Source organism: Mizuhopecten yessoensis, unplaced genomic scaffold, assembly GCF_002113885.1.
Source record: "Mizuhopecten yessoensis strain PY_sf001 unplaced genomic scaffold, ASM211388v2 scaffold10359, whole genome shotgun sequence".
NCBI classification, from domain to species: domain Eukaryota; kingdom Metazoa; phylum Mollusca; class Bivalvia; order Pectinida; family Pectinidae; genus Mizuhopecten; species Mizuhopecten yessoensis.
The window spans coordinates 547,303-562,614 of NW_018408507.1; the positions used below are offsets into that span (position 1 = coordinate 547,303).

Genomic DNA, 15,312 nt, shown 5'->3' on the forward strand with positions numbered 1-15,312 from the left:
CATAATCTTTGATCGATGAATTCGATCACTCAAGTATTATGCTTGTATTTAACTATACATTTACTGTTTAGAACATAATTTATTGTAACTAACATTACATTAGGGATAGTTTATTAAACGTATTCAACTGTTTATATAAGAGCTTTCTTTATTGAATAATGGACAGTTAATTGAGGAGAGATTGTCGAGTGAGTCACAAAATATTCTGATTCTTTTTTTTCCATCCAACGGAACATTAGAATGAATATTCATACATGCTTTTATAAAATATTTGTCAGTGAAAACAAGAAACAAACAAGATGAGCAAGGCGATAACCTATAACTGAACATGCCTTTTGGATTAAAATAACATTTCATCATAATGTCGGATCAATTTTTCAATAAATTTAAATAAATGCTATCTTCAGTGCTAGCTAGGGTTGCGTCTATTTGTGTAGTCATCATGACTGATTGCACTCTCAACAAATGCCAACGCTAATCATGTGCTATTTTAAATTCCTCTTTCCTGATATAAAAATGCAAATTTGGTCACGTGATCAAAAAAACAACTTAAGAAAATCATAGCAATTACTCTATTCATCACTTCCAGTCGCCTTAACGACGGTAAGCTCCAAACGGGCCCATCTGCAGTTATAATGTATACGTCATTGTTAATGGAGGAACGTTGTCATTGCGTTATGGTTTACACGATTGTGTGAGCATAAAACTGGGAGTGGACAGGCCATCAAACTGAGGGGGAAATATGTAATATATCGATATTATTACAACATTCTCTCGAGTAGCGAATCAAAAAGCCAAAAGCTCATAAAAAAGAGATATCAGAATAGAATATAACTACTATAGAAAGAAATGTCCAAGAAGTTCCTAAATCTAGTATTCGGATGAGAATGATTGCAAAAGTATGATTTGGATTTACAAAGGAAACAGACGTTTTTGAAAGCTCTCAAAATAAGTTTTCAATTACTGTTTGTGTTCTAAACAAACTGCGCATTTATAACTGCTCAACCGTTACTTTCCGACATACTTCCTATTACATTTAGTTGCAGAGGATAAATTTAAAGGATTTTCGGAATCTTTTCAGAAAGCTAGAGTGTAATTGTCCGCAGTCTTTAGGTCATAATTGGTCGTCGGGTGGTGCAAGGTATAGCGAACATGCCTTTCACCGAGGCGGCCGGGATTCGATGAGTATACATTGGAATAACATGTTTCATAATTGTTGTGAGACAACAAATGTTGTCGGATATTTATTCCAAACACCTGCTATTTGGCCAAAACGTTATTATGGGTAATGGGGACCGATCGCAAATATCTTTATTTCTATTTGTTGAAAATTATAAATATCACAAATTAGAAAGCAGGTTATACACAAGGATCAAACGCTTCGCAATATACTTTTTCTACTTATATTCTTTATTACAAAATACTGACCCAAAGATAGATGTGTCAAAGTTTGAAATACATGTTTTAGCAATAAAAATACTAATGAATAAAATATTGAGTTGAGTGTAGGAAAAACGTTACTAAGGAATTGAAAACACCTTGTTGGATTTATAGAGTTGTCGGTTGAGGGTAGTTTTGGTGTTCATTGCTTTGACTTAAAACCTTAGAAATGTTCATTCCTCTTTCAACTCAGGATTGAAGCGTTTCTGTGATTGTAAAACCAATACTTGAGTCGGTTAACGTTATGGAGCTTTACCATGCGGCATGGCAATGTCCTTTGTGTCGTCTGTATAAAGGTATTGCGAAAATCACCAGATACAGATTTCTAGCCAAAAACAACATCACTTAAACGTGTACAATTCGAGGTTTACAGCATAATGCAACAAAACAGTTACAGTTATGGACGTTAAAATATGTTTAAAACCATCTGGGTGATCAATTCCAACTTAACGAGAAAAGTGCATTAAACTAGTAATTTTAAGATAGTTTTGAATTCATGAAACGATATGCTTTCTTCAAAATGGACTTAAATGTATGATTTTTATAATTCACAGTGATTATTTTTTGTTCTTTTAAATTGTATGCAGCATCGTTTTAGTTATCGTCAACTTACTGGAAACAAAGAATGAAGTACAACGGTACGTGTTTTAAAGTTAATGTACAATTTAATCAATGAAAGGGGTTAATGAAGACATAAATACAATTATATTCAGTAAGAAACAATATGTTTCATTGGTTGACAAAGATGCTCGATTTAAAAACACTCGTTTGTCATCTCATCACAAATATTTCCAATGTTTCCTTATTTACGTTGCCTGTAAGAATCGGTCGTTCTCGGTATATTACCATACCCCTTTATAATATCAAAGTTTAGCAGGACAAATACGTCAACAAAACCAGGTTTAATAGTCCCACTTTTTGTAGAATGTCTAGGCCATTAGCTTGATGCATATTAGCATCGATTCCTCTGGGATCTAATGTATAAAACAAATAAAACAAAGTTTTAGTCCATTTAAAACGAGCATAGGAATGGAAGGTGTACAATTATCACAGGTAATGAGTTATAATGATTACAGGGATGGGTGTCAACAACTACAGGTAAGAGGTGATGCTGACTTCAGGTTAGGTGTAACAATACTTACAGTTAAGGAGTGATAACAATTACAGGTATGGGGTGATTGTGATAACAGGTAAAGGATGAATAATAAATACAGGTAAGGATCGCACAATACTTACAAGTAAGGGGTGTATATGATGTACAAGGATGTACAAGAATCAGAGATAAGGAATGAATAGTAAACACATGATAAATAAAGGGTATATAATGATAACAGATATGGAGTTATAAAGAGCACATCTAAAGGGTCAAAAGATTGGATTTCCTTCTCAACAATTCCATTACCCCTGTAATGTTCACGTACATCTAGCGATTTTCATTAGAATGGTCTCCGAATATAATTGTTACTGAAACTTTAATGTTTGTACGTAATTAAAAAGTTTGGCTGTAATAAACCCAGTAAAATTGATTACTCCTAGAGACAGCATGGAATCTGTCTCAGACACACATAAATCCCTCCTTGGTCCCGCATTCTTGAGAGGTGCCGTAAATGTGACGGGGGATGATACGACAACACATGTCGTCACACTCAGCACTGGTGTCACACTCCACTCCTACAATAATGCAAAACTCAATCAGAATAGCCCTTTACTGAAGGCCCAGGAGTAATTAACGAAAGATGTAATGCAGTTAAACATTGATAGAAACATCTCTACGACATACCTTCAGCGTTATAGTTAGTATATGAAACATTGGTAGAAACATCTCTACGATATACCTTCAGCGTTATAGTTAGTATATTAAACATTGATAGAAACATCTCTACGATATACCTTCAGCGTTATGTTTAGTATATTTATTTTCTGTTTGGGATATTAAATAATTCCCTTTTGGCTCCAAAGATTATGCTGACCGGTATAGAGGAACAGAGACATTTCTCCGCTTGATTTATTATAGAAACAATAGAAACACATCATAAAGATGGCGGATTTGTCATGTAATCTACTAAATTTTTCTCGATCGGTAGAAAGCAAATATATATCGACCTTTTCATTTCAGAATAATTTAAAACTACAAAAGGAAATGGGCAACAAGTACAGTTTATATGAACGCCCTCTCCTTCAAAAAATAAACTGTACACCCATCATGTTGTAATAAAGAAAGATGATCACAGGAAGAGGATATATATATCATCAAATGACTTTGTATTTGTTATTGGCCACGAATTATTAGTTATCAAGTAATATGAAACACATATCGGCCACCTGGTGCACAAGCCCAGATTCGTCATACAAAAACACTATTCTGTTCTGGTTCCATCAACCATCAAACGAAATGACAAAGATCTATGAAAGCAGTAAATGTATTAGTTATCATTTGATAAAAGTCTTAACAACCTTCAGAAATGTTTTAATCGTGTTGATATCAATATTTGATATCCATATGAAAACTGAATATTAAGTGGATTGATATCGCTGAGAACAGAAATGGAGTTTAAGATAATTTTCCTTAAGATATTATAGAGGGAACAATGGAGGAAGAAATCATCACAATCCTCAATACAGAGACCTTCATCTGGCTACCAAGCAGAGGAGTTACAAAATGTCTAGGAGTTATGATTTTGGCACGTACCTTTATACTTCATAGGGAGGTCAGTCAATTTGAACATATTGATATCCCTGCAATATCCTACTCTTCTTCCTGGAGGTAAGAAAGTGAGAAATAAAGAACGTCAGGATTATTGTGACATGTTGCTGTTATTAATGAGAATTTCCCAATATTTCTCCAGTGTTAATTAAAGCTAAACACATATCTGTGTTATTGGTTTAACTCGTTTTCATTTTTTGAACAATTGATACCTGTTGTACAGTTGTGACGTGGGATGTAGCATGACTATGTTGTTATAAATGTGACGTCTAAGTTTTACTTAAATTCATAAACGCTTGGAAATTTAGCTCTTCTCAATCCACTTCGTGGCCCCCGCCTTTTCTCATATCTTCCTATTGTTTACCGGGACGTTCTATATCATGCTGTAATCTAATCGTTGTCCTATCACACCAGCATTGAAACGTTCATGTGACACCGACATACGCCATATACTATAACAAACGTTTCAACAATAGGAATAAAAAACAAAGTCTGAGCTTACATAAAAAATGTCCTAACTGTACCTTATATACAGGCATTTACTGGAGAAATGTATATACTACAGATATTCATGGAAAAGTATACCTTTTACAAAACCCGCAAAATGATCAAAATGGGATCCTTTCGTTATATTTATTTAAGCCCATTAACCAATATGTATCAAAAGAATGTGTATAATATTTATGTTATTGAACTATGGTTATAAAGGTGTTTGTGTATAACTTTATATACTTTTGTTTCAATGATTTGATCATTTGTTTTTGCTCAGCTAGCTAAGTAACACATGTAGATTTACTTTCTTGATTGATCGGATGCGTTCCGTCACAAAGTGTCAGCTGTCGTTATACTGACATCCCAAGTCTTACCGGACAAAATGGAGGTTTTTCTGTCAAGCAAGCAGACGTCTGACTCAGAGCAGCAGTTATTTGACTGTAAACAATCTTCTCCTGTCTTACTGCACTGTAAGTAAACAATGACGATATAAGTATGACTGTAAACAATCTTCTCCTGTCTTACTGCACTGTAAGTAAACAATGACGATATAAGTATGACTGTAAACAATCTTCTCCTGTCTTACTGCACTGTAAGTAAAAAATGACGATATAAGTATGATACATGAAATCACTAGCGCTAATTAATAATTAGAACCCCATGGTATACACCAAGAACAACGAGCTTACTCCTTCAATTCCTATTACATATGTAAGGTGTAATGTTAAGTTACTCGGGAAACACTTTTATTGAAACAGCTCAACATGCTTGTGCTACAAGTAGAATGTGACGATGGACGTTATACTAAATGGAGATGTCAGGACCCATATGACTAGAATGAAGAAGGAGTGCAATAACAAGAACTGTGAACCAGCATTTAAAGGGCACACTAACTAGACCCAACAAACAGCAGGAGGGAGCACACTAACTAGATCCAACAAACAGCAGGAAGGAGCAAACTAACTAGACCCAACAAACAGCAGGGGGGAGCACACTAACTAGACCTAACAAACAGCAGGAGGGAGCACACTAACTAGACCCAACAAACAGCAGGAGGATCACACAAATGTGACCTTTGACCCAACATACAGCAGGAAGGAGCACAATAATGTGACCTTAGACCCAACAAACAGCAGGAAGGAGCACACTTATGTGACCTTACACCCAACATACAGCAGGAGGGAGCACACTAATGTGACCTTAGACCCAACATACAGCAGGAAGGAGCACACTAATGTGACCTTACACCCAACATACAGCAGAAAGGAGCACAATCATGTGACCTTATACACAACATAAAGGGAACAGTATCAACACCTGCAAATCAGCACTTAGGCCAAGAATAACAACGCTTCATCACCAGCACAAAAGAGGAAACTTCATAATTACGCCTTAAGATCAAAACGGGACACAATAACAAGGCAAGACCAGCACAATTTCTTAATGATTAAGATTTTATTATATTAGGAAACTTTTCAAATATTCCTAACATGTTGGTTTCCCCAAAATTCATTGTCTAGATTTAATAGTTATCTATGAATCATTCCAAAGCATTCTTTATGTCAACGTTACATACTGTTTAAATTGATATATCTACTACAGAAATATTGTACAGTGTAATATATAAATAAATATATCCTCATAATAAGTTTCAGTAGTGTACGCTGTGACATAAACTTCCTTATACAAGAATAATGTGTCATTTGTTAGTTTATCTTCCTGATACAAGGTGAAGTTTGTCCTCTGAAGTACACTACCTTAAACTTAGTAAATCATTCTGGTCCACGTATAACGCTGTACATTGTTATAGGTAACATCCTCATATAAAAAAAACATCTTTTTCCTTTCTCTTTCTGTCTCTGTTTTTGATATTCCCCTGATACAACATTGAAATTGTATATTGAAGTACATTTTCTGACACTGATCCAATACTCTAAATGTAATACCTCTTGATACAAGCTATATAGTAAAGGAATTATATATTTCACCTTTTTATGCAAGGTTACTATCAAGTTATGTTAAATAAAACGCATTGAAAATTTGATAAGCTAATATCACACTTCATTTCAATATTCGTGTTTTTTGCTATTGCAGGACCGTGAAATGTATTACTGCTGTCAAATTGAACAACAAACAGAAATGATTGATGACTGGGCCATATTATGAACATAGCTGATTGAACTCCGGAACAAACTAATTCCAATTCCAGTTGATTATTATCGTAAGCGATACAGCTTATTGATTTTACATACTAACACACTCTATTGCCATAACATAGTGAAGTATATGTCCAACACTTACACCGAACAGCATACACAAACAAGAGGATACATTGGTCAGTGATCATTTCTGAACTCGGCAATTTCAATGGTTGATACATGGACGGGTTGTGAGGGTGATAGTGTTTTAACAGCCTTTTTTATTTATTGTTTTCTGAAAAAGTTATATTCTAAAAATTTAGAAATAAAGCGTAAGTCATCTACTACTCTAGTAGTGCATATGGTACGATAAGAAACGACTTCCTTTTTGTATCTCACCGTTTCAATAGTTAAACAGTTATTAACATCAAAGACTGGACATCAGGACAAACAATTAAAACAAATGATTGATCACCGGGACTAACTATTAACCATAGAACTGAATATGAAAAGAAGGTAGAAATAAATTGCAATGAATCATTTAAAAGTGCTGGTAGTTTTTAAAACTATGACATTGAGGGGGTGTTCCCGACAATATTTATTCACATATTTTCATTTTTCTGGCTCGTTGGTTACAAAACATAGGAAACGTTGTCGATATCTATATCATTTATGATACATGTGGCACTCGCCATTTTCCCCCCATGAAACATAAAAAGAAACATTGGTAAACGAAAGGATTGTGCTGAACTCTATAGGACGGATACTACAGATGTATAAAATGAACAGAGGCATGTTCTACACACGCCTCGTCTGTTTATCCATGCAAGTAGAAAATTATTCGACGCACGTCGGCGATAATTTGGTGCTCTTATTAAAAAGTGTGAAATTATAAATGAGCACAAGAATAACGTGATCATCATACGTACGGTAAAGTGTTCATGCAGAAAATACGAAAGGAGAATGCAAAATGTGTTTCTTTTCCTGAACCCTTATAGCCGTGTGTATTAGGTTCATAAACGACCCGTTGTAGCTGCCTTGTAAAGCGTAAGGCATAACGACCATTTATCAGGGTTACAAATTGGCTAATATCCGCTACAGCCATAGTCCAATTATTGTTTTCTTGTCAGAGCCGCTATCGATCCGATCTGAATATTGAGTTAAGACATTGTTTGCCCTGTAAAATCCTTATATTTTTAATACCTTCACTTTTTATTTTCTATTTCTAATTATTGAGTTCCAAGACATATTTAATAAAAAAAAAAAAGCAATGCATTGTTATTGGTTATCGAACTTGCGTTTAGACACAATTATGGATCATATTATGGGAAAATTGTGCGATTACTTTAAGTGGGAAGTGAACTTCTAATGACTTCCGAATATTGCTCACCAGTCACCATTGACTGAACGCTATACTGACTTCCAAATGGTGCCCACCAATCCCCATTGACTGAGCGCTAAACTGACTTCCAAATGGTGGCCACCAATCACCATTAACTGAGCGCTAAACTGACTTCCAAATGGGGCCCACCAATCCCCATTAACTGAACGCTATACTGACTTCCAAATGGTGGCCACCAATCACCATTAACTGAGCGCTAAACTGACTTCCAAATGGTGGCCACCAATCACCATTAACTGAGCGCTAAACTGACTTCCAAATGGTGGCCACCAATCACCATTAACTGAGCGCTAAACTGACTTCCAAATGGTGCCCACCAATCACCATCGACTGAGCGCTAAACTGACTTCCAAATGGGGCCCATCAATCCCCGTCAACTGAACGCTATATTGACTTCCAAATGGTGCCCACTAATCACCATTGACTGAGCGCTAAACTGACTTCCAAATGGTGGCCACCAGGCACCATCGACAGAGCGCTTAACTGTCTTCTGAATAGTGATCACAAATCATCATTGACTGAGCGAGCGCTAAACTAACTTCCAAATGGTGCTCACCAGGCACCATCGAATGAGCGCTTAATTGACTTCTGAATGGTGATCACAAATCACCATTGACTGAGCAACGCTAAACTGACTTCAAAATGGTGCTCACCAGGCACCATCGAATGAGCGATTAATTGACTTCTGAATGGTGATCACAAATCCCCATTGACTGAGCAACGCTAAACTGACTTCAAATGGTGCTCACCAGGCACCATCGACTGAGCGCTTAATTGACTTCTGAATGGTGATCACAAATCCCCATTGACTGAGCAACGCTAAACTGACTTCAAAATGGTGCTCACCAGGCACCATCGACTGAGCGCTTAATTGACTTCTGAATGGTGATCACATATCACCATTGACTGAGCAACGCTAAACTGACTTCAAAATGGTGCTCACCAGGCACCATCGACTGAGCGCTTAATTGACTTCTGAATGGTGATCACATATCACCATTGACTGAGCAACGCTAAACTGACTTCAAAATGGTGCTCACCAGGCACCATCGACTGAGCGCTTAATTAACTTCTGAATGGTGATCACAAATCACCATTGACTGAGCGAGCGCTAAACTGACTTCCAAATGGTGCTCACCAATCAATATTGACTGAGCGCTAAACTGACTTCCAAATGGTGGCCACCAATCACCATTAACTGAGCGCTAAACTGACTTCCAAATGGGGCCCATCAATCCCTGTTAACTCAACGCTATATTGACTTCCAAATGGGGCCCACCAATCCCCATTGACTGAGCGCTTAACTGACTTCCAAATGGTGCCCACCAATCACCATTAACTGAGCGCTAAACTGACTTCCAAATGGTGCTCACCAATCACCATTGACTGAGCGCTAAACTGACTTCCAAATGGAGCCCACCAATCAACATTGACTGAGCGCTAAACTGACTTCCAAATGGTGCTCACCAATCAATATTGACTGAGCGCTAAACTGACTTCCAAATGGTGCTCACCAATCACCATTGACTGAGAGCTAAACTGACTTCCAAATGGTGCCCACCAATCAATATTGACTGAGCGCTAAACTGACTTCCAAATGGTGCCCACGAATCACCATTGACTGAGCGCTAAACTGACTTCCAAATGGTGCTCACCAGTCACAATTGACTGAGCGCTAAACTGACTTCCAAATGGTGCCCACTAATCACCATTGACTGAGCGCTAAACTGACTTCCAAATGGTGGCCACCAGGCACCATCGACAGAGCGCTTAACTGTCTTCTGAATAGTGATCACAAATCACCATTGACTGAGCGAGCGCTAAACTGACTTCCAAATGGTGCTCACCAGGCACCATCGATTGAGCGCTAAATTGACTTCCGAATGGTGATCACAAATCACCATTGACTGAGCAACGCTAAACTGACTTCAAAATGGTGCTCACCAGGCACCATCGACTGAGCGCTAAACTGACTTCTGAATGGTGATCACAAATCACCATTGACTGAGCAACGCTAAACTGACTTCAAAATGGTGCTCACCAGGCACCATCGACTGAGCGCTAAACTGACTTCTGAATGGTGATCACAAATCACCATTGACTGAGCAACGCTAAACTGACTTCAAAATGGTGCTCACCAGGCACCATCGACTGAGCGCTAAACTGACTTCTGAATGGTGATCACAAATCACCATTGACTGAGCGAGCGCTAAACTGACTTCCAAATGGTGCCCACCAATCCCCATTGACTGAGCGCTAAACTGACTTCCAAATGGTGCTCACCAATCACCATTGACTGAGCGCTAAACTGACTTCAAAATGGTGCCCACCAATCCCCATTGACTGAACGCTATACTGACTTCCAAATGGTGCTCACCAATCCTCATTGACTGAACGCTATACTGACTTCCAAATGGTGCCCACTAATCCCCATTGACTGAGCGCTAAACTGACTTCCAAATGGAGCCCACCAATCCCCATTGACTGAGCGCTAAACTGACTTCCAAATGGTGCTCACCAATCACCATTGACTGAGCGCTAAACTGACTTCAAAATGGAGCCCACCAATCCCCATTGACTGAGCGCTAAACTGACTTCCAAATGGTGCTCACCAATCACCATTGACTGAGCGCTAAACTGACTTCAAAATGGAGCCCACCAATCCCCATTGACTGAGCGCTAAACTGACTTCCAAATGGTGCTCACCAATCACCATTGACTGAGCGCTAAACTGACTTCAAAATGGAGCCCACCAATCACCATTGACTGAGCGCTAAAATGACTTCCAAATGGTGCTCACCAATCACCATTGACTGAGCGCTAAACTGACTTCCAAATGGTGCCCACCAATCACCATTGACTGAGCGCTAAACTGACTTCAAAATGGAGCCCACCAATCCCCATTGACTGAGCGCTAAAATGACTTCCAAATGGTGCTCACCAATCACCATTGACTGAGCGCTAAACTGACTTCCAAATGGTGCCCACTAATCACCATTGTCTGAGCGCTAAAATGACTTCCAAATGGTGCTCAACAATCACCATTGACTGAGCGCTAAACTGACTTCCAAATGGTGCTCACCAATCACCATTGACTGAGCGCTAAACTGACTTCAAAATGGAGCCCACCAATCCCCATTGACTGAGCGCTAAAATGACTTCCAAATGGTGCTCACCAATCACCATTGACTGAGCGCTAAACTGACTTCAAAATGGAGCCCACCAATTCCCATGGACTGAGCGCTTAACTGACTTCCAAATGGTGCTCACCAATCACCATTGACTGAGCGCTCAACTGACTTCAAAATGGAGCCCACCAATCACCATTGACTGAGCGCTAAAATGACTTCCAAATGGTGCTCACCAATCACCATTGACTGAGCAATCCCATTGACTGAGCGCTAAACTGACTTCCAAATGGTGCCCACTAATCACCATTGTCTGAGCGCTAAAATGACTTCCAAATGGTGCCCACTAATCACCATTTACTGAACGCTAAACTGACATGAATGATAATGTGCTTCTTGTATAGAGCCACCATAACAAGTATATAACTTTGCTTTGCGACTGAAATATTCATGAAGTTTAAATGTACCCTTGATAATAGAAACCTTCTTATAAATATTTGAAAATCTTGTAAAACATCAAGATGACTACCAGGTACAGTATAACTTTTATGTAAAATTAGTTATGGTTAGGTGACATGGCCAAGCTGTAGCCGATCACAATATTGATATGTGCGATGAATGAACAGAACTATTTTAAAGAAACAAGACCATCTGTTTCGAAAAGAGCCATCCTGGCTTCTTCGACGACACTCGCCTTGTCAATCTTGGTCGAGGCCATATAATATCACGTCAGTATCAATTTGAGAACTGGATTATGACTACAAAACTACAAGGCACTCTTATTGGCATGATACAAATGTCGGCGTTTATACAACACAAGAAAATGGATAAAATTTTCAGGTCTTTTTTCAAAGCTAATGTTAGTTTGGAGAAAGAATTTCATCAGAACCTGCTTTAAGTCTAAGATGTTTGACTTATGTGTAATGCCTGCTTATAATGCTCGTTTATCGCCCAATCTTAGCTAAGATTTTAAAGTGTCCTTCTCAGGGCACAGTTACACCATTTAGTATTTTGCGTTCTATTTATCGCCAGAAATATAAACTTGTATTTAAGAAGAAGAATGGTTGTATCTTTTCATGAAAATGCACCTTTTTAGAATTGATACTGTGGTTTATAATACATCAATATTTAACTGAAAAATGCCCCGTGAGGGGAACTGGCGTAACACAAATATGATATCAACATTTTATGTCTTGTACTGACAAAAAAATATTCTAAAACTTTCAAATTCATGAAACCGGCTTAAATACATTTTAATAAGCAAAACGTTATTAAACTTTTGTTTAATTTTTTTTTTATACAAATTTTAATTCCTCGGCATTTTGATATTCTCATTTTCATAGATCTTTGACATATGCATATGCGAATATTCAGTGGTTGTTGAAGGCTGCCAGAGTTGAGGAGCCCTGGGATCAGCCCCCCGAACGTTATTAAACTAACAAAACCATGATACCAAAACAAAATTATTTTACTATACAAAAAATTCTTTCTAAAAACTTGTTACAAAGTCTAGCGTGTAAACCTAACTACCGGTGTAATTGTTAAAAAGTCTCGCGTGTATACATAACTACTGGTGTAATTGTTACAAAGTCTCGCGTGTGTACATAACTACTGGTGTAATTGTTACAAAGTGTCGCGTGTATACATAACTACTGTTGTAATTGCTACAAAGTCTCGCGTGTAAACCTAACTACTGGTGTAATTGTTACAAAGTCTCGAGTGTATACCTGACTACTGGTGTAATTGTTACAAAGTCTAGCGTGTATACCTAACTACTGGTGTTATTGTTACAAAGTCTCGCGTGTATACATAACTACTGGTGTAATTGTTACAAAGTCTCGCGTATAAATCTTACTACTGGTGTTATTGTTACAAAGTCTCGCGTGTATACATACCTACTGGTGTAATTGTTACAAAGTCTCGCGTGTAAACCTTATTACTGGTGTAATTGTTACAAAGTCCCGCGTGTAAACATAACTACTGGTGTAATTGTTACAAAGTCTCGCGTATATACATAACTACTGGTGTAATTGTTACAAAGTCTCGCGTGTATAATAACTCTTGGTGTAATTGTTACAAAGTCTCGCGTGTATACATAACTACTGGTGTAATTGTTACAAAGTCTCGCGTGTATACCTTACTACTGGTGTAATTTTGAGTTTGACTTACCAACTCCTCCAATTGGACTTCCTTCCAGTCTTTGCCTGCCGCCCTGTTACTGTACCTGGTCAGCCAGGCTTCAGACACACACACGAACAACATGATCGCCATGGTCAGGATAAATGCGTTGTCCTTCATAGTAAGAAATAAGTCTTTTTTCTTCTTAGAAATGTCGGATACCTGTCACTTGTACTAGAACTAGTCTGTCGGTTTTTTGGTTCGAAGTAGTTCTGATAGTAAGACAGAATTCAGTCTATTAGTTTTTTTCTTTTAACTAAGACTGATTTCGTTCATCTGAAGTAGTCAGCAGTAAATGAATAAATGTCTCCCGTAAGAGAGGATATATAGGCATGGGCTGTCTTCTCGTTGACTTCTTACTCTCTTTAGAACTATAATAAAAATCATGGACCTCGTCTCGTGGTAATGACCAAGCCTCTATTAAGTCAGATTGTGCGTCGGAATTATTGGCCAATAAGAGGCCAGCGTCCCTAAGTAATCAATATCGAGCGGCGCACCACGAGCAATGGGGAATTGGCAGCGCAAATCACTATGCCGACGTATTTAGGCGGAGCTCTGTTCGCATGTGGTTTCCATCCGAGAACAACACAGAGAAACCATTCATGTATTCCACTAAAATCTGTTTATTTTGACTTAATTGTTTCTGTCTGTGTGAGTGGGTGTAACGATTGATGAATGAGATGTCCAACAAGTGAGGATTGGCAAACATGTAGTTCTAAATCTTAAAATGTAGCGAATTTTAATAATTGAAAAATAATTCACAAAGTTAGATAAACAACCCTACTTCAAACCACGAGCAATCGCTGCCCCTTACAAATCTTTGTTATTGAATTCCGTTCTCTCATTTCTTGGGCTTCATGCGTACGATTACGCTACGTAATATAGTTAACATTTATTGAGGATTCCTATCCAACTGACTCGAACCACATAATCTAATTCGAGTTATAATGGTTGCCTGCATTACTCTAAACCATGCTAATGTATCCCCGGCCGTTTGGTCTTGCCACCAGCATTCGAGTCTTGAAGCGACTTTCCAGATATATCAAGTAAAATCACAACAAATATATGCCATCGTAAATACACATGGATCAGTGACAGGAACTGTGAAGAGACACCAAGCTATCAACAAACTATAAACAAAATTCTAAACAAACATCTTAGTGCAGTGTTTGTAATATCCTTGTCGATTTTTAAGTATATTATTTATATCATCAGAGTTTTGTTCTTACATTGCATTTGTTAATATTCATCTCATAATGAAGAACAATGGTGAAGGTTGCCATCGTATCTTCCAGAAATCTCGTCAATGTAAAGGTACAAGAAATGTAAAAAAGAAATCCACAATACAAACGGCTTTTGTATATGCTGACTAAACTTGGCAAATACTGCTCAAGTGAAGATGTTAGTATTTTTCCGAAGTGCTACATAAGGCATCTGCGCAAAAGAGAATCTGAAAATGAACATCTGGAAGATGAAACTACTAGTAGTTTCCCTCTCTTAACAATTAAGGACCTGTTTTACGCGTCCTGTTCACCATTTGAGTAGGGAACAGATACTTTCACACAATACTGTATCCTCAGAAACATTCCTTGGAGACAGAGTGACTGCCATCCTAGATGGTATATATATTTACATTCAAATCAAGTGCTGAAAATAAGCTTCAAAGAACGTATTACTGTGGTCAGAAAAAGCGTAATTATCTTAAATTCATAGCATACAGCTCTACCCAGGCTCACATTGACAGGACAGTTACTAAATCCTGATGGATTGTAGAGTCTTATCATGGCCGTCTTAAGCATCGGACATTTGTTAGAACCCAACTAATATCAA

The 15,312-nt window shown here is 37.8% G+C and overlaps 1 protein-coding gene across 1 annotated transcript; it reads right to left on the reverse strand.

The window, feature by feature from the left end:
• Positions 1 to 2,050: 2,050 nt before the first annotated feature.
• LOC110460334 lies at positions 2,051 to 13,859 on the reverse strand. Its single transcript, XM_021513178.1, has 4 exons — positions 13,474 to 13,859; positions 5,011 to 5,104; positions 4,130 to 4,198; positions 2,051 to 3,111 (listed from the first exon to the last, which is right to left on the reverse strand). Exons 1-4 carry the CDS (start codon positions 13,600 to 13,602, stop codon positions 2,996 to 2,998), a joined length of 408 nt encoding a protein of 135 aa, XP_021368853.1. The 5' UTR covers positions 13,603 to 13,859; the 3' UTR covers positions 2,051 to 2,995.
• Between the last annotated feature and the right edge of the window lie 1,453 nt (positions 13,860 to 15,312).

What these genes read in the sequence shown, in the direction of transcription:
- LOC110460334 (XM_021513178.1), bottom strand. Translation starts at nt 13,602, where the DNA reads ATGAAGGACAACGCATTTATCCTGACCATGGCGATCATGTTGTTCGTG. An exon ending in AAGTCCAATTGGAGGAGTTG is followed by an intron (nt 5,105 to 13,473) that starts GTAAGTCAAACT and finishes GTTTACTTACAG; the next exon opens with TGCAGTAAGACAGGAGAAGA. An exon ending in AAAAACCTCCATTTTGTCCG is followed by an intron (nt 4,199 to 5,010) that starts GTAAGACTTGGG and finishes TCTTACCTCCAG; the next exon opens with GAAGAAGAGTAGGATATTGC.